We start from the raw sequence: 18,419 nt of genomic DNA on the forward strand, positions 1-18,419 counted from the left end.
TGCACACATGTAACTAGTAAAATAATGACAGAGCTTCATTTATACACAAATTAAAAACCCCATTGCCCCCAGGCTCAAGAGGTATGTAACACTCCAAGAGCCAAACCTGCAAATATCAACATGTGTGGTATCCACAGAAACCTTAGTATCTCAGCTAAATGCTCATATAAACCATTTCTACAACCACCAAACACAGCCAAAACAAGCAATGATTAAAAGAGCAGTTACGTAAATGCGCAAAAGTCCGCTAAACACACACAACCGAGCCAAGAATTCTCCAGACTTCAGGTAACCATGAAAACAATGGCTAGTTAGCTTGCAGGGCTCCAAAACACCGAGTTTCACCATGCTCCAACCAAAATTCACTAGACAAGCTGCAAAAGAAGACCACAAAAATGTCACTGTGATTCTATTGGCTCAACCAATTAAAAAGAGGTGTCAATCATGCAAATTGGCCAATAGAGGCCGAGGCTACGGCCCCTCAGAGTTTAAATCGCCAGAGGCAATTTAAACTTACCAGGGTGCAGGACAGAAAGGGCCCGCCGACTGTGAATGTTTGGTTAATTCTTCAAAAATATTCAAAAGACAAGCATTTCTAGGCATGGTAATGAAATTAAATAATTTCTGCTGTTTAATACTTAATAAAATTCAACTCGCATATGGTGTCCGAGGTGTGCCAAAACTGGACATCCTGTACAACACCGGGACATTTATTTATTAAAAGTCCTGCAATTTTTCACAGTTTCACTTTAGAAGCATAAATCTTTGCACAGATGATGTTTATACATTGTAATCCAGAAAAGCAGTAATCAATGTCAATTAAAGCATATTTTAAAAAGGGTTATGTGCTAATAATATAAATAATAAATAATATCACAAAAGACTGCATGAAATTGAAAATTTTGGACCATTCAATCCCAAATTCATAGCAGACTGACTCCATCTTATTGCAGTTTTTTCACTGTCTTAATTCACAAAAGTTGCTGTGAAGATGTGATGTGATGGCTGAGTGCTCGCAGACCTGGTCCCAGTCTTCGAAGACAATAAAATATTGAACCTTAAAGTGGACTCACTCTGATCATTTCCAGCCTCATATTTGAATTCTAACTGCATGACTCACAGCTCGGTCCTTATCGATCCTAAACTGAGCCTTGGTGAAGCCCCTCAGTTTATCCACTGTTTGAACCAACTATAAGGCCACTCTTGCTTTGATACGACTTTTTTCTGATTTGTTGCCCCTCAAAAACAAAAGACACTAAACATGCCACTAGCTACTACAAAAATGGATTTGATTGTGCTGGACTAAGTGTTCCTAATAAAGTGCTTATACTGTCTTATACTAAGTACAATGAACACATCAGTCTTACCTTCATCTCTGTTCCAAACAGCTAACACCCTGAAGATGAAGGCACTGAAAGTGGCAGCAAAGAAACCCCTCCAATAGTTCCTCACAGCAAAGAATGTGGAAGTTACTTCAATACTGAACAGCACACCTGAAACACACAAACACCACAAGGCATGAGCACTGACATTTAAAATATGCACAAACAAGTTAAACTGACTGTTCTTGACATGCAGACTTCATGTAACATTCATGTAACAACAACATTTCCTTGCGTTGCACACAGATGAATTTGTTCGCCAGCGTCTGTATTCAGACATGATTTCCATTTTTGGAAGTGTCATTTACCTCAGTTAGCTCAGTCTTAGCAAGATGAATTCATGGTGGGGTGGAAGCACAGGCTGAGGAAAAACCAGCTAGAAGCTAAATAAATTATGTCACTGATACAAAGGCGTGTAGTGGGCTCCAAGGCCGTACCAGGGCTCTAAATTTAACATGAGATGATACGAGGGTGTGCAGAAAGAGAATACCTCCGCAAAAAAACATCTCCCATGAAACAGCACTGATTGCTCCATCCATTTCAGCAACATGAAGCCCATTATATGTTAAGTGGGTTACACACTGTAAAAGTTAAACAGTGCTTACAGATTAAGCTCATTACAGAGTGCGACGGGCTTGTGGTACTACATCACGTTGGCTTTAGACTCACCTCCTATGGGGGCAGCGAAACAGCAACCAACTCCCACGGCACAGGCTGCTGCCAGCATCTCTATGTTCCTTGACTCGTTCTGAAACCACACAGTGGTTAGATTTCAGTCACCAGCAGTCAGTCAACAGCAACCACAACAACAACAACAAAAACGAAAAGGAAAGAAGTGAGTCAAATTCATTACATTTTTTCTATGACACACTTTTAATAAGATGCCTAAGCAAAAAAGTGCATCCAGAAAGGATTCACAGTGTTTCACTTGTTCCACATTTTGTCATGTCACAGCATTGTTCCAATATGGATTCACCTACATGCTCCATATACATGCTCCATAATGATGAAGTGAAAAAGGTTGGCTTAAAATTTAAGTTTTTATTAACTAAAAAAAACTCCTCCTCCTACTCATAACAATAATAATAATAATGATAATAATAATAATAATAATAATAATCAACAATTAACAAGCAAAACAAAATATTCCTAAATCAAAGCAAAACTGAATTTCAAATGAGTACAATACAAATTGGATGTCTTAAAAACAAAAAGCAAAAACTATTTAAAAAAATAATATGGATATATGAAAATCATTTTTTACATTTTAAATTAAACAATAAAAATAATAATAATAATGATGATGAAGGATCATATAATGAGCTGTGTCGTAAGACAGTCTGCCAGATGGGAAAGGGACAATCATGCTGCACGAGCACGGGATGGACTGTGGTGCATTGTGGGAATGGAGGTTTTTTTCCTTTCTTTTTGACACTTCTGATTTTATTTACCTTCATTCCTATGAGACCGATGTCCTTCAAGCAGCATGGCAGTGGTAAAGGGAAGTTACTGCGTGTTTTACTTTAACAGAATATTTCAAATGGAAAACTTTGTGTGGACGAGAAGGTGCGTGTAAGGCTTAATATTTAGTAAAAAAAAAAAAAAAAAAAAAAAAGGAAATTTCAGAGAACTTTCCTCTGAATGACAAGTAGGGATGCATGGATGATGAAGTATGAATTATTCTGAGCAGATTCCAGGACTGCACATGCAACTTTGTCTGATGCAGATTTTTGTTGTCTTTATTTTGTTTGTCTCATTTCCCCTGTTATCCCACCGAAACACACACACAAAAAAAGACACTGAAAAAAATGTTTTTCAGTCTATCAAACATTTTTTGAACATTTAGAATTTAGAGGGAAAAAAAAACTCAAAACAAATCATGTAATACTACACTGGCCAGGGCCATCTTATTTGCTGACATTAGTCAACAGAGCCTAAAAATAAGCTGATCCTCACTAAAAAACTGAATCACACACTAGCTGCTTAAAATCAGCAAAAACATGTAGCAAAACCCCCCAAAACAAACCACTTAATAAATAATCTTTACTTGCAAATTATAATTACTTTTTGGAATTACCAAAAGTACAAACGTTAAAAAAGGGTTGGCCACTTACCTAAAGGGAAGTTCTAACCCAAAAGACCAAATTATTTATATTTCTGTTCCCTCTTCATGAGGCTTAGTTGCTCCAAGTTCAGAAAGTTACTGGTTATCTGCGTTGTCACAGATTTTATTTTAAACTGATAAAATTCTCAGTTATATGATTCAATCTACTTTCAAAAATATAAAAGGATAAAGTAGAAATGTGTTTTCAGACGTTTTGGCTTCATTCATCCTTTCTGCAACTCAAAGGCATGACGCCAACACCACCATGCTTCACTATAACAGCTGTGGTGATGAGCTAGACATTATGCCTGGACTTCTCCCCAAACAGTTCCACTACTGTCTTGTCAGAACAGATGATCTACTCCCTAATGGACTTGTTTAAAGTACTCTGAGTGAACTATCCTTTTCCCTACTGTATACTGAGAGAGGTCTATGGAGCTGCTCTACCATGACTGATGATACAAGATGGTCCTCTGTCTTGCAGGTTCTCCATCTTTTGGAGGACTTCTAAAAATCTACTGGAGTTACCTTTGTGTTCTTGGACACTTCCCAATCCACAGTGTTCTGTTTGGCCATTACAGACCCAGTGGCCTCCAATCAACTTCTAGACAAATCTGAAGGAAAACTAAAGTTCCACTAAAGTTCGTATACATACTTAAAGAAGGAGAGACTTGCTGTTTTTATTTCTAATAAATCATAAATAATAAATGCAGATAAAGTAAATTCTCAGTTCATTTTCACTAGACTCAAATATTGTTGGGTATGAATAGTACACACAGTGGCTTTGATAAAGCTTTACAACTGCTAATAAAAGAGAGTGTGTTTTTGCTCTTCTTTTTCTCCTCTCTTTTAGTCTTTCAGTGTATTTGAACAGTGGGTTATGTATGTATGTATGGGCTTAGGTAAGAAACAAAAACAAATCTTTGCCTTATTATTAGCCTGACTAATAATTTTAAGGTAAAACAAATGGGAAAAACTTTATTTCTAGGCTTAAAACTAGTGCTGTCAGCGTTAATCTCATTAAAACAGCACAGCGTCAACGCGTTAGCGCATTAATGCATTAATGCGTTAGCGACGTCCAGCCCCATGCACGGGGCGATCTGCGCTAACTCGCTAACAGAGATTTGCGGCCTTAATGCGGTTATGGTATTAACGTCATTTTAACGAGATTAACGCTGACAGCACTACTTAAAACATGTTTTGTAAACTGGATAGTGGAATAAGTAACAGATGGAGCTCAGTAAATCAGTTTGACTTCAGCTGTAGGGATGAAAGAACGTTCATGCCGGGAATTTTGCAGCTGAATTACCTTAATCCCTGTAACACCGGGCTCCTTCAGGAGGCATGGGAGTAAGAGACACAAGTTAAGCTAGCAAAGAACAAATGCAAGAGTCTTTTTCATTACTGCCTAAACTCGCTGTATGATGCTACAAGACTCAAGAAACCAAGTCCCCGGTGTTTTAGCATTAAACTCAACATTTTCTCCGCTGACATTCACAGCTCAAATAAAACGCATTTTAGCTAATAATATCTAAACAAATGCCAGCTGTATTCAAACAAGAGTACTCAATGTGTATGGGAAAAACATGACGTGCAAAAAAGAAAAAAAAAGAAGCTGTTTTTTGTTTTGTTTTGTTTTGTTTTGTTTTTTTTAAAGTACGGCACTCTGAAACAGAAAGCTAATTTTTACAGCCCGCAGGCTGCATTAGCATACTGTACTTCAAACACTAGAGAGGACCAGATACTGCTGCAAAGGGACTCTTCACACATCCACACAGGCAAATACACACTCAGCATGAATATGCCATAAAACGCATGACAACACTCTGGAGGGATGGAGAGCAGGATGGAGTAACAGAGGGTTACAGGTAGACTATTTAATGAGGCCCATGATAGGGTTTTCAGAAGAGACTAATATAAAGGAAGAGAGGCAGATGGAAAATTTAACAGAAAAATAAATAGCGGAAAGAGAGGGAAAATAATGGTGGTGGAGGGGCAGAATGCGTTGAATGACGGTTGTAAACTAATTCCTGCTGCTACATTTAAATTGGCTGGACGTAAAAGTCAGAACAGATCGGAACTGTTTGTTTTCACGTATACGCGAAAGCAAAGAGCATTTTTACTACCTTTTATCTTCACCTGAAGTGAAATCAGATAATGAAATGTGAATTTAAATGTACTCTAGCACATTTTTTATTCACAACAATTAGCATTAAAACTATCTTTTGCACGGTGTGCTATATGTTCTCAGAAAGACGTTTCAAAAGGTCAAATCTATGGACCAACTGCACGAGTCTTCCTTCTAGAATAGCTTTGCACGATTCACACTTAAATTGATCCTTATTTGTCATCTTGTACTGGCCTTGAAAAAGAAAAAAAAACAAGAAGCTATTTTTGCAGCATCTCCTCTTTAAATCCAGCTTCCTCTAAATGGCTACCCCTTGTAAATACAAGGTTTGAATCCAGGTGTTCTCACAGACTTGGCTGTATGCATGAGATGGACATATAGGGAACGCCAAGGAAAGAGCTTTGTATTTTTAGCTAAGAGATTTAATATAATTGTTCAGGCAGCTGTGGGGTATTATGTCTAAATGTGCAAATCCGCCTTAAGTATTCATGCCCCTGGTGTATTTATTTATATTCACAATATGTGGCCTTATTTTAGAAAGCATTCTGTCCACCTTATTTAGAGAGTTATTTTGGAAGAAGTTAGCCGGCCTGCATGACATCAACTTTTTCTAACATGACATCAACTTTTTCTAACAAAGTCAAAGTCAAGTTTATTTCTGCAGCACAACAAAAGCTGTTGACCAAGGTGCTGTGCATCTAAAATAATCAAATGACATAAAAGCATAGGGCAAGGGCATGCTCTGAAACAAAACGAGAAAACCTGAGTAAGAAATAAAAAATAAAAGTAACAGAACTCATTCCGATTTAAAAGCTAGAGAATGAAAGTGGGCTTTTGATGTTGGGGAGCTCCTGATGTGAAGGGGCAGTTTGTTCCACAGTTTGGGAACAAACAAACACAACAGCCACAGCAAAGGCCTGATCGCCTTTTTGCTTTAATCTGGACCTCGGAAAAGCTAGAAGGATGTGGTCAGCAGTTCTCAATGATCTTGAAAAAGTGTACAAACTACCAGGATGAACTACAACACGGGACAACGCAATCACAGGAACTTTGACGTGTATATAGTGTGAAGAGAGACTTCGGGTGGCATCGTTATAGAGCAATAAAGTCCATGTAGGGAGTAGGTCCAGGTGGCTTGATGGGTCAGCAAAACATCAGACATTATCTGATATTTGTATTGGCATTACAGTGTTTACCTTTAGCTTAAATGGTGTATTGTTGATGTGGAGTAGGGATATAGTGGCTACAGCATAGACCCTTTTCCCAGTACCCCAGCTTTGTTTTGTACTTTTTTCAACTTCCCAACTTTTAACCCCCCTAACAGACATGCTCGCATCTCACGAGAAAAACAAAGAGTCAAAGGTTTTTCTGATTTCCTTCAGCTCCCAGCTTCCTCTCCCAATGGATACACACTCAGCGCAATTTCCATCTGACTTTTTTTCTTCTTCTTCTCCCTATTCTCATTAGCGCTTCCAAAATTTCCATCTCAATCAATGAATACGTTTCTTGGAAGAAACGATGAAAAGATGTATTTGTCTACAAATAAAAGTGATTCAAACTTCAAAAAACAGGATATAAGTGGTTGTTGATTATACATGAGCTGCAAGAGAGCAATTCCTGAAGAAGAAAGAGGAAAAAAAAAAAAAAGAACTTTTTAACTGCCCAAATAACAGAGGGACAGAAAGTTAGAAACTAACTAACAACTAATAGCTCTATGTTGAGCCTATGTGCTCCATATAAAGTAATTAAAAAGAAAAATGCTGCAGGCTTCAGTATCCCAAAAATCCACCAACCCTGCTGGAAATAAGTTCCAGCTCTGGTCTTCACCCTCAAATATTCTTTTTGTTCTTCCTTCCCCATTTCTTCATCATTACCCTTTCTTTCAGGCCTTCTGCTCTCTTTTTGTCACTTCAAACTCAAACAGCTTGAAAAAAATAAAGAAATGTGAGCACCCACTCCTTCCACTGTGTTCGTCATCTCTTAGCTTTTGTTTAATTTTATTTCCTGCACTTTTCCCTCACCTGGGGATTTTGCAAGTGTTGGCTCAAGATATTGCAAAGTTGCTTTTGTGAACCGTTCTGAACAACTGAAACTGCCCTCCATAAATTCCCTGCCTACACTGAAAGACGCATACACACTATGCATTAATTTGCATTTTAGACTAAATGGACTTAAATCTCACAAATCCAAGTGCCAGTAATTACAAATTTAATTGCAGATGCACCAACTCTAGATTCCATAAGTTACATTCCATACATTACATTCATACAGTTACATTCTGAGTCTATATTCACATATAGTGGGCATTTTACTCTGGATGAGAAATTCATGTATATACTTTAACTCGCTATTGTTTGCTTGTCATTCCTAAAAACCAACTAAAATCCCTCTTAGAACTCAAATTTTCAATTTTCTGATTCCAACTTAATGTCAAAGCAGTTGGTACACCTAACCAAAAATGCATCTATTAGGTCTCCTTCAGAAACACAATAGTAACTTTAAGGGGGTTAATTTATATTTTCATATCTATTTAGCTTCGAGTGCCCACATTAACACTGATGCAGGTGCAAAAATGTTGAATCTTTTAGTTTTTGTCAAAATTTAGGAATACGCTTATTTATGTGCAACACATGTCCTCAGAATTTTTGGATAAGTTGGATCAAGGAAGTATCTTGTAAAGTTAGTCTTTAAAAAAAAAAAAAGAAAGAAAGAAAAAAAGATTCTCTCTTGTGTTACTGATCCTCTGCTACAGCTCAGCAGGGGCACGGTCTGTGTCAACACACAGGGGTACCCTAAGACTTTCACTGTGTTTGTGTAATTCAGCCACACATTTGTTTCAAATTACAGACTTTTCACATAACAAGCAGCACAGATTTTGTCCCTCATCATTTCTGCTGGAAGCACTTTATAAGGTGGTCTTTCATGTGAACATCACACATGTTTTCTGCACCCATACACTAGAATAGATGAATGACACTGAGGTGAATCCATGAAACAATTCCCATATGGATATAAAACAGGAAACATTATATTAAAATACATTCTGAAACCTTTTCATTGGATTAGATTTGCAATATTTTGATGTTCAACGTTTGATCAGTTTGATCGGTTTTCATAATCTCAGGAATTAAAAATTTACTAACGCTATGCTAATTAATTCAGGTATGTATGTATTTGGTTAAGTAGCAATCAAGGCTTATTGTCTATTTGGTTTTTCGTGTCATGTATATCTGGCATTTTGAACAGGCCTATTCTAAATTTTACTTTGATTTGACTTCTGTTTTTTTACCTACATAGAATTGTAGTTTAAACATTTGCTAAATTGTTCAAGTTTCAGTGAAATGAAAATACAATTTCAATCTCAAATATAAGAAATATTTTATACAAATTCCACAATCGTATATATTTGTACATTTCACAGGTCAGCTGAGTATAGAATGGAATGTCAGATTAGAATTAAACAGACGTTGGCCTTGGAATCACACCAGCACATAACACCCTCAGAGGGTCTCCGGCATCCCCTTTTCAACCCTGGTCTCTCTAAGAGGTTCCCGTGTGTTGACACTGAAAGACCACACAGAAGCAATCTCCAGCATTGCTTCTTTGACCCCGGGCAAAAGTGACAAAAACACAAACTGGAGTTGGAAAAAGATATTAACAGCAAATTACACCGCAAAAATTAATTAAGCTGCTCCAATAATGATCACGTTGTTTTTTTTTTGTTTGTTTTTTTACATTTTCACTCCCCCCACCCCAACCAGTTGCGGCACATGGCTGTCCCTTCCTGAGCCTGGTTCTGTCGGAGGTTTCTTCCCTTTAGAAGGGAGTTTTTCCTCCCTACTGTTGCTCTGATTGTTGGGGGAACTAGTAATTCTTGAGAAAATTAATTTTAAAAAAAAAAGTCTTAAATAAATAACAACCAAAACAACAAATGATTCAAACATGTCAATCAAACAAATTGCGGGAAAACTGATTATTTTGTACTGTTAAATAGTCTGCAACATTCCTGCACAGAAATCTGCCTTTGCTCTACTAAAAAGAAGCTTTTACTGACCATCAGTCATAGCATTGGCTGAGTCAGGCTCAGCCACCATCATGGCCAGTGAACTAACCTCATTGCCTGTGCCAGTTAAAACTCTTCTAAAAATCCAAATGGCAACTCTTACATTAGGAAAGGCATTAAAACCGATTTAGCTAGCCCACAGGTGCAGCAAACCTGCAAGCCGCTTTGTAACCCACCCTCACCCTGTCAGCCACAGCAGGAAATTAAGCATCAGTCCTGGTCATATGTTCTGTGCTGAGACAACAGTTCATCCAATCCAAGAAACGACACCAAATGACAAATGTTGTAGCTGTTTACTATCACCAGGGGGCAGTGTCACTGAAAACCAGTCTGGACTACTGCTTGTGCCACTTTTGGTCGTTCAGCCAGTCGTAGAAATGAGTGAAGTTAACATAATAGAACTGAAACGGGGTGTGCCCACTAAAAACTTAGTTTCCTTTCCCGATGCTGGGCCACCAGGCTGTGCTTTTCATGCTGTTTTTGTTTTTTATCTTTGATTTTTTTGTGCTTCTGTTTTCTTTCCAACCACACAGCGAGTCTATGTCGAGCTGTGTGCTGCTGGTTTGCACGTACTAATAGACACGCAAATGGCTCCAAGTCCTGCATTAGGAAGGTAAGCGAATGTTTTTGATTGACAATGCTAAAATCCAGTGCTCCAGTACACAACTAAGTATAGTTTCAGGCTATGGAGCTGATATTTTTAATCCAACGTAAGGACAGTGGTGGAAGAGCCTTTCAGACACTTTACTTACTCACATTTCCAGCCACTGCTTTGGTTTTACCCATACATGCCAACCCTCCCGATTTTTCTGGGAGAATCCCGAATTTCAGTGCCCCTCCCGAAAATCTCCCGGAGTCACCATTCTCCTGAATTTCTCCCGATTTTCCACCCGGACGACAAAATTGAAAAACCATATCCCAGGTTGGCCCAGCCAATTCCAGTTTCCAACAATGGCTACTACTACTTAGTTTTAATATTACTCTTATTACTCTTCCTGGGTCGCAAAATAAACTTTTAACATATTTTCAGGCGAGAATGTAGCTGTGTAAACTTCAAATATCTGAGCCGGGGAGAGCAGCAAACTCCCGGCACATCATTTTCAAACCCCCGCGGTCTTTTGCTACTCAGGTTAAACATGGTCTATAAGTCACTTAAATAACTTAAACATGTTATTGTGTGGCTTTTTTCAGTGTTTTATTTGTTCCTGAGTAAATCGGCTTGGCTGAGATTAAAGTTATTAGATTAGATTAGATTAAATAAAACTTTATTAATCCCTCGGGAGGGTTCCTCCGGGGTTTTCACACAGCTGAATAAACGTCAAACAGAAAACTGATTAAACAGAAGTGTGAAATGGTCGAAAATTTACGCCAGCGTCCGGTTATATTTTAGATAGCAAGGAGCAGACGGAAGAGTTTCACTCCACAGAGAGAGCTCGTGACGTAATTCTGAAGGCTAGACCGTCCAATTTCACAGTCGCTCATTTCCGGTCTACCCGGCTTTCGGAGGACCTGGCCCACTTAGACCGCGAAGGCAAGGTCCTCAGGTGGACGCAGCCTCTGAATTTGGATACCCCCGCTGTTTCCGGCTGGACAATAATAACGGTGACATTTCACTTATTTTATCCGATAAATAAACATTGTAAAATTCAAGTTTTTTTGTATATATGTATATATACAACAGCCCTTTTGAATGTCTCCCTAATTCTGAGGTCTCAAGGTTGGCAAGTATGGTTTTACCCCTCATGAAAGTCAAAGAGGAAACCCTCAGCACATCACTAATTCGGGTACATGGTGCCAGAGCCCAGACGGTGGCTCTGAACTTTACCAACATTCAACAAAAACCCCCTTTCTGATGTCTATCGGAGTCTCATGGTGTTCACAATAGGTACTGGAGACTGGAGATGATCTGTGTTTGATGGCATAGAGTCTGTTCTTCAAAGAGCAATAAACTGGAGTCTTTGCCAGCAACGATGAGACCATATGATGCTTAAGTATACAATTTTCCCACAATATTTATGGGAATGGTGAACTACCCTCATACCTTTTTTTTTCCCATGTGCAACCAACTACTGTAAAAAGTCAATAATAAATATCACATAAAGTGAATATGTAGTGCTTTTTGGCTTGGCTTAACTGCTAAGTACATTCACCAGTAAGGTAGGGTATGCATACAGCCTGAAAAGAGAATCCCAGCTAAAGCTTTAATGGGAATATCAAGATCACATCTGGATTACGGCATCAGGACAGTTGAGACCAACAATGTGAGATTTTAGTTTGAAATTATATAAAAGATGACTGTTTTGTGTTATATTAATAAGTGTTAGCCTTACCTCATAGATTCCTCCAAACAGAGACATAAACTTGCTGAGGAGAGCTGCACACAGACTGGCGATGTGCACAAAGGGACCCTGACAGGAGGAATAACGCAGACAGAAATCAGGTTAAAAAAAAATTACAAATTAAGGAGCACTCTGGGCTCCTGTTTGTTGTGAGTCAGTCACACAAGACAACACAACTCCTTGAAAACACATCAACAGGGAGAAAGTCAGCAGGAATATTAACATTCAGAGTATGAGGTTCAAAGTGGAACTAACAGGATTAAAAGTGAGAGCAGCAGAAAAGTGATGCTCAATTTAAAAGGCAGCGAGAGGCCTGCTCTGAATCTAAACGCTGGATGTTGCTGCAGTGCTGTGTAACCAGAAGGGCCTGAGGGCAGTTTGTGTGCACAAGTGTTAGGAAACAGTGTTTTCCTGCAAGAATGTCTTCAGGCGAGGCTGTCTTTTGTGGGGGTAGGGAAACCTGTAAGTAAGTAAAATTTTATTTCTATACCACCTTTCAAGACAAAGATCACAAAGTGCTTCACAAAGAAGTACCAGAGCATTTAAAACAAAGCAAACAAAAAGTTAACCAAACACATTTCCAAAAAGATGAGTTGGCACCTGATCTGTTTTTGCAACAAAAAACCTGAAAAATACTCAGCAATATTAACAACATCTGCATCGTGAAGTGAAGGGATGTAAATATTCCCAGAAAAGCAGTCTTCTCTCTCCCAGCCGGATTAGAAAACATCCCTGTACCTTCCTACTTTCCGTCCCCTGAACCCGAGGGATGACGCAGGGATGTGAATGAGCAGCCGATGGTTCATGTGCTGTAGTATGTGAATATACAGAGAGATTTGAGGCAAGTCGTTTCACAACACATCCTACCACTGTTCAGACACCTTACTTTGACCTACGTGGGTTTCCGACGACCAGTAATGATTTGAGTGGAAGCCCGTCTTCTGAAGCGATGCTTAATGTTTATTTTGAATGTTGTAAAAGCCGCCATTCAAAGCTGAAAGGGCCCAGCTGCTAGCGAGGGCTCTGTATCACAACACAAAGGTTTAATGCTGTGAATCACTGAAACTGTGCTAGTAAACAACAAAAGCAGAATGTGGGTCAGCGCTTGGGTTTTGCTGAAAAGTAAAAAGAGAAACTAGATTGTGCCTCATAAAGGTAGTGATAAAGACATGGCTGTCTGTTTCTGTCCTACGAAGAAAAAACATACTAACTGCACTTCTGTTCAAAACAAACTTGACATCTTAACTTATCTTACTAGAAACTGTTAGTCTTCACTCTGCGCAAACATACATATAACATACATGTATTTGTCCATTTCTTTAAGCAGTCTTCAGGAATAGTTCTCCAGGCTTCTTGAATGACATTCAAAGCTCTTTTATAAATGCTGGCTGACTTTCTGAAGATGATCCCTCACTGCTTCAATAATGTTGAGGTATAAGCTGTGAGGACTCCACCAAATGTCAAAATCCCCAAGATCACTGGCTACAATGCAGCCCCTGACCATAACAGACCAGTTACCACTGACTTTCAGTTAAGTTCTTGCGAAATTTGGCATACCTCAGCCTTTTCTCTCTGTTTCCCTTCTTTAAGAATAGCCTCTTGACTGCCACTCTTCTACTGAGACCACTTCAGATGAGGCTTCAGTGAACGTTAGTTGGATCAACTGAAGGGCCAGATGCATCTCTCAGGTCCTGTGTCAGGATTTTTTCCTATGTCTTAAGACATGACTTTCAAATACTGTTTATCAGGTAGTTTTGTTAGGCCTGCCATTTCTTTTGTCCTTCACCAATTTTTTAGGGACACACTGCACACTGTGCTTTAGAAATTACCTGGTGCAAAAATTATATTTTATGTCTGACAAACTGTTACCTTTGGCATTTTTCATAGATTCAACTAAAGAAATTGGAACAAATTAAATGTTTTTGTGGCAGGCTACTAGTAACAAAGTGTCAACACACACATACAGTTATGTTATGTCTGTTATGTGTAGACAGAACACTAGTTTAACCCTTGAGTTAGGAGCATTTTTTTTTTTTTTGATTGAATGATTCATAGGTCAGCAGCTTAGCAATCAAAAAAAATATTCCTCTGAAAATAGTCCATTATCAGGACTGGAAAGAAAATAAGTGAAAAACCAGCAAATGTCCAAAGATAATATTTGAAAGATCTTCAGAAAGCTAGAAAACTATTGCTTATGACCACTTTAAAAATTATAAGAATGTTTAGCTCCTTGGAAGCAAAATATAAAGAAATGAGAGGTGGCTCAAGACTTTTGCACAATGCTGTATGACCAGTTCCACAAAACAATAATGTTTTTGTTCCACAAAAACAACCTACAATAACTGTAATAGCATGGAATTTCCAACGAGAGCAGGTTTTCCCTCATGCAGAATATTATTAGTACTTCTCTGAACTCTTAAGGTAAGACTTATAGTCTATAGATTATCAACAGCTAAAGTGATAACTGACCATAGCTAAAGCAATGGTTAACAACTCACTTTTTCCAGTTTATAGAAATAGAAAGCTCAATTTTGCTCTAAACCCTTAAGAATTAATTTGTTATACAACTGAAAAAACAAACAAAACTAAAGCCAATACCAAAATTATATTGAGAGAAAAGTAACACTAGACAGAATAGTCTTGCTAAAAGCTAACTAGCCAAGCTTAGTAGACTACCAGTAACTACAGTCTCTGCCAGATTAATGAGATATTGTTTTACCTTTGAGGAGTAAAAATGTATTCCACCTTTTATTTTTCATTCCACCTTATAATTTGCCTGAGTAGGTATAGAAATGTTTTTAAAATGGCCTATTTTTAAAATTAAAATGTTAGCTTATGTCAGGAAATCAATATCCTTAGTATCCTTATTTTCCTATTATATTGTTTTATGTACTTTGATAATGAAGGCTTGTAGAGCAAGGCCACCTTTGACTCACAAACTAAGTGCTCAGCCAGACTGAAAAACAGGAAGTTTTAGTGCACAGGCATATTAATAGATAAGACACAGAAAAGAGGAACTTTCCATATAAGCAATGTTTGAGACTGTGTGACGTGTAAAGTACCAAAATAACACCTATATGAGACACAGTTTATGATTCTAATGTTAGAGCTCTTGCAACTGGCGTTTGGGCTGTGCAGGACTCTCTCTCTTCCGGAAGATGATTGAATAAAAAGAAATATAAATGTTTTAACACACTATGAGTCGGTTTTCCCTGTTCTATCATGGGGACAAAAGGATCGGGGTTTAATACTTAGCTAGGAGCCTTTAAAGCACAAAGTCCTTATTCTCAACTTCTCTGTTAGTGTTGTTAATGCAGGCAGACACAAACACAAATGCTTAATAAAAGAAACTGATTTTCAACAATGTGTGAAAGCAGCTTGTATTACATAAACTCTTATCAGTCACATCCTGTAATGACTGACTCACTGATTGAAAAAGTTGTCCGTTTTTTTCTGTGTCTCTAATGTATCGTCCATCCCATCTCCCATTCAGAAAACTACTTGTACTTGTATGTACACACCATGCAGTGCATGTACATTTAGAGTGGGTGAAGCAGATTTTTTTTTACCTCTTTGCCCAGTGGCATGCCACTGCCCAGGGCACAGGTGAGGCCGATGACTTTGGCCACAAAAGTTTTGAAGGTGAGGTATTCTTTCAGGACGACTCCACGCAGGATGGTCTTCATCTCTGGAATACCTGAACCTGTAATAGGACAACAGTGGGCACATATAGCTGATTGTTTTAAATCGAACATCATTTTTCCAGCTGTTATCATTCACAACTAAATCTCTAAGAACTCTAAGAAGAAATCTAACTATTTGATAAGAATTTAATAATCATTTTAATTAAGATGAAAAAGACTTTGATCCAACAAATTCTGATCAGTGCATAACATCACATCTGTGTTTTTTTTCTACCTCACACAAAAAACCATATTCCATCCTATAAGAGGGAACAACTTCTAAAGCTGCAACTTGTATGAACTTGGGTGCAAATTATAGCCTGACCATTATTATCAGACTATGATGTTAGCTACAGTCAATACTGTTCAGTCTATCAAATCACAACATCCTTATACTATTATTTATGTAGTAGGGGTAGTACACTGTGTTTTGAAGGAATGGGTTTTTTTTTAGTAAAACTACTGGTGATATTGTGTCGCTATCATTAAATTTCCACATGTGGACTAAAATAGTTCCATCTCACCTTTTGGTTTTTCACCCTAGTGATAGCCTTCACTCGCATCAACATTTCTTTGTACCTCATATTCAGAGTTCCAGTGAACAGCTTCAAAACACAGGTTTAACACTCTGGGTCTTTTGTCATGGAATAACAAGTGAACAGGCCTCACCTGGCAATGAATGTCTTTGATAGTCACTTGCCCAATTACTTTTGACATTCTAAACAATGGAGGACTGTTTATAAAAATGAATGCAATCCATTCACTCCCTTGATTTACATCTTACAGTCTGCACTTCAGTCACATTGACTGTTTGATTTAAAATCCATGCTGGTGTTTATTTTTGGCCCTGCAAAATTAATTGATTATTTTGTGGTTACTCACTCACAAGGTCTAAATTGGTTAAATTTAAGTTTAAGTGGTTAGCAAACCAGTATTATTTTATACGTATCATACCAACAGCCTGTGGAGCAAGGATCTGAGTGAAGCCTGCGGAAAAGGTGATGAGGACAACGGGGTAGGTGACCCAGGCCAGGTACTGCAGGAACACATTACTGTCCAGACCACCGTACATCCACTTCTGTGCTGTGGACACACAAACCAGGACAGACGTGTAAAGCTAACATCCACTAAATACAGCAACGCAGACACACTCCACAGGAAACAATGTGTTCATTTCGAATACAGTCAAAGATAAAACTTCACAAGAACAAACTGATGAACACAAGCGCACAGTCAATGCACAACCAGGAGAACGGCTGTATAAATATTTTTAAAGACATGAAAGATGTGTAGCTGTGTGGTTTTTCTCTGCACAGGACAGGTAGTTAGTCATGTTCTGGATCCAATTACAAGAACTGTACAGCATAACTGGAATTGACAAGACTAGGTTAGCATCCTCTTGAGAGCGACACACACACACATACACACACACCGTTTGAGAAATCCATTTGAATTAGACGCAGTCCTGTGAGGTTTCTGATCAGCTCTCACAACTTTCTTCAATCGTTTTAAAGCGTCTTCCTTCCTCTTCCTGGACTGTACAGTTTACTTACTGATTAATCCCTCATCCTCGTCATCTCTTTTCTCTGTTTCTAAATCTACCTCCATGTTTGATGATAGATGCCATAAGAGGCCTTCCATTTATCCTTGCTGCCATCCTTTGATCAACCTTGAATCCCCAGCTATCCCCCCACCACTCTCAGTTTCCTTTTTTTTTTTTTACTCACTTCTCTCTTACCCCTAAACTTTTGCCTGCTGCACCTCCTTGGTTTTACACCTCTAAAGACGTTTCACACATCACAAGCTGCACATTATTATCATCTGCATTCGTTTCCAACAGGGCTCAATCCTCAGTAAAATCTTTCTATTTACAAGGTCCTGTAGGGACAGATCAATAAAAGCATTCCTAATTAATTACCACGTTATGCAGATGTCTCGATAAAGCTCTGGAAAGAGTTTCACTCTGCAAAACTCATCACAAGAAAAAAGCTTAATGTCTTGTATTTGTCTCAATCTATATAAAGCAGAACCCTGTCACATTAAAACAAATAATATACTTTTATTTAGATTTTCTAGCCCTTCCTGTTGTGTTTTTCCATTTCCTTGCAGGAATAACCAGGTCACCGTTTAGGCAGTCCTTGAGATAATTCAGCTGCCTCTCCAAAAAGTCTGTTGTCTTGCAGTCCACTGTTGTGGTCTACAGCTGGCTGGAGAAGTCCTTGTTCTGCTTTAAATGCCCACTGCAGTTCTGCTGCATAAACTCCAAAGGTGTAGAGCTACACAAAGACTAAATTGGCAACTGCTCTCTAATGTGGTGGAGCTGATCTCAAATAACAGGATAAAAGACTCACTGGAGAGGCTGCTGATTACGGCCTGTTTTACTTGCAGAACCACCTAGAACTCCCACAGCCTCAGCCAAACAATTCTGCAAGTTATGCTGTTAATAAAGCAAAACTTGCTGTCCAACTGGAAGAAGGTCCAGTACCAAGTCATCAGGTGATTTAAAGCTTTTTTCCCCCATTATTTTCAGCCCCATCAAAGGCTTAAGTACCATTTATTGCCATTCTCTGCCAGGCATTTAACAAATTCCAAATACGCTTAAATGGCACCTTCCTGAATGTAAAATCTTTCCAACCACTGGCACATCTAAAGGTCTTTCTCCTGATTAAATTTCCATAAAGCGAGGCTTTATTTTTGCCATATGGAAAGAATTTATTTTC

At 38.4% G+C, this 18,419-nt stretch overlaps 1 protein-coding gene across 2 annotated transcripts in view; it reads right to left on the reverse strand.

Moving 5' to 3' along the window:
* Window positions 1-18,419, reverse strand: part of clcn2b (chloride channel, voltage-sensitive 2b) — a 176,357-nt gene that overhangs the window by 78,034 nt on the left and 79,904 nt on the right. For both annotated transcript variants that reach the window (XM_031735480.2, XM_039597945.1), the window contains exons 4-8: window positions 16,654-16,782; window positions 15,586-15,719; window positions 12,008-12,085; window positions 2,052-2,130; window positions 1,368-1,493 (exon numbers count right to left, since the gene is read on the reverse strand). In XM_031735480.2, the coding sequence (XP_031591340.2) occupies window positions 1,368-1,493; window positions 2,052-2,130; window positions 12,008-12,085; window positions 15,586-15,719; window positions 16,654-16,782 (546 nt within the window). The remainder of the gene's footprint in view (window positions 1-1,367; window positions 1,494-2,051; window positions 2,131-12,007; window positions 12,086-15,585; window positions 15,720-16,653; window positions 16,783-18,419) is intronic.

This window comes from Oreochromis aureus, linkage group 14 (assembly GCF_013358895.1).
Source record: "Oreochromis aureus strain Israel breed Guangdong linkage group 14, ZZ_aureus, whole genome shotgun sequence".
In the NCBI taxonomy this organism is placed as follows: domain Eukaryota; kingdom Metazoa; phylum Chordata; class Actinopteri; order Cichliformes; family Cichlidae; genus Oreochromis; species Oreochromis aureus.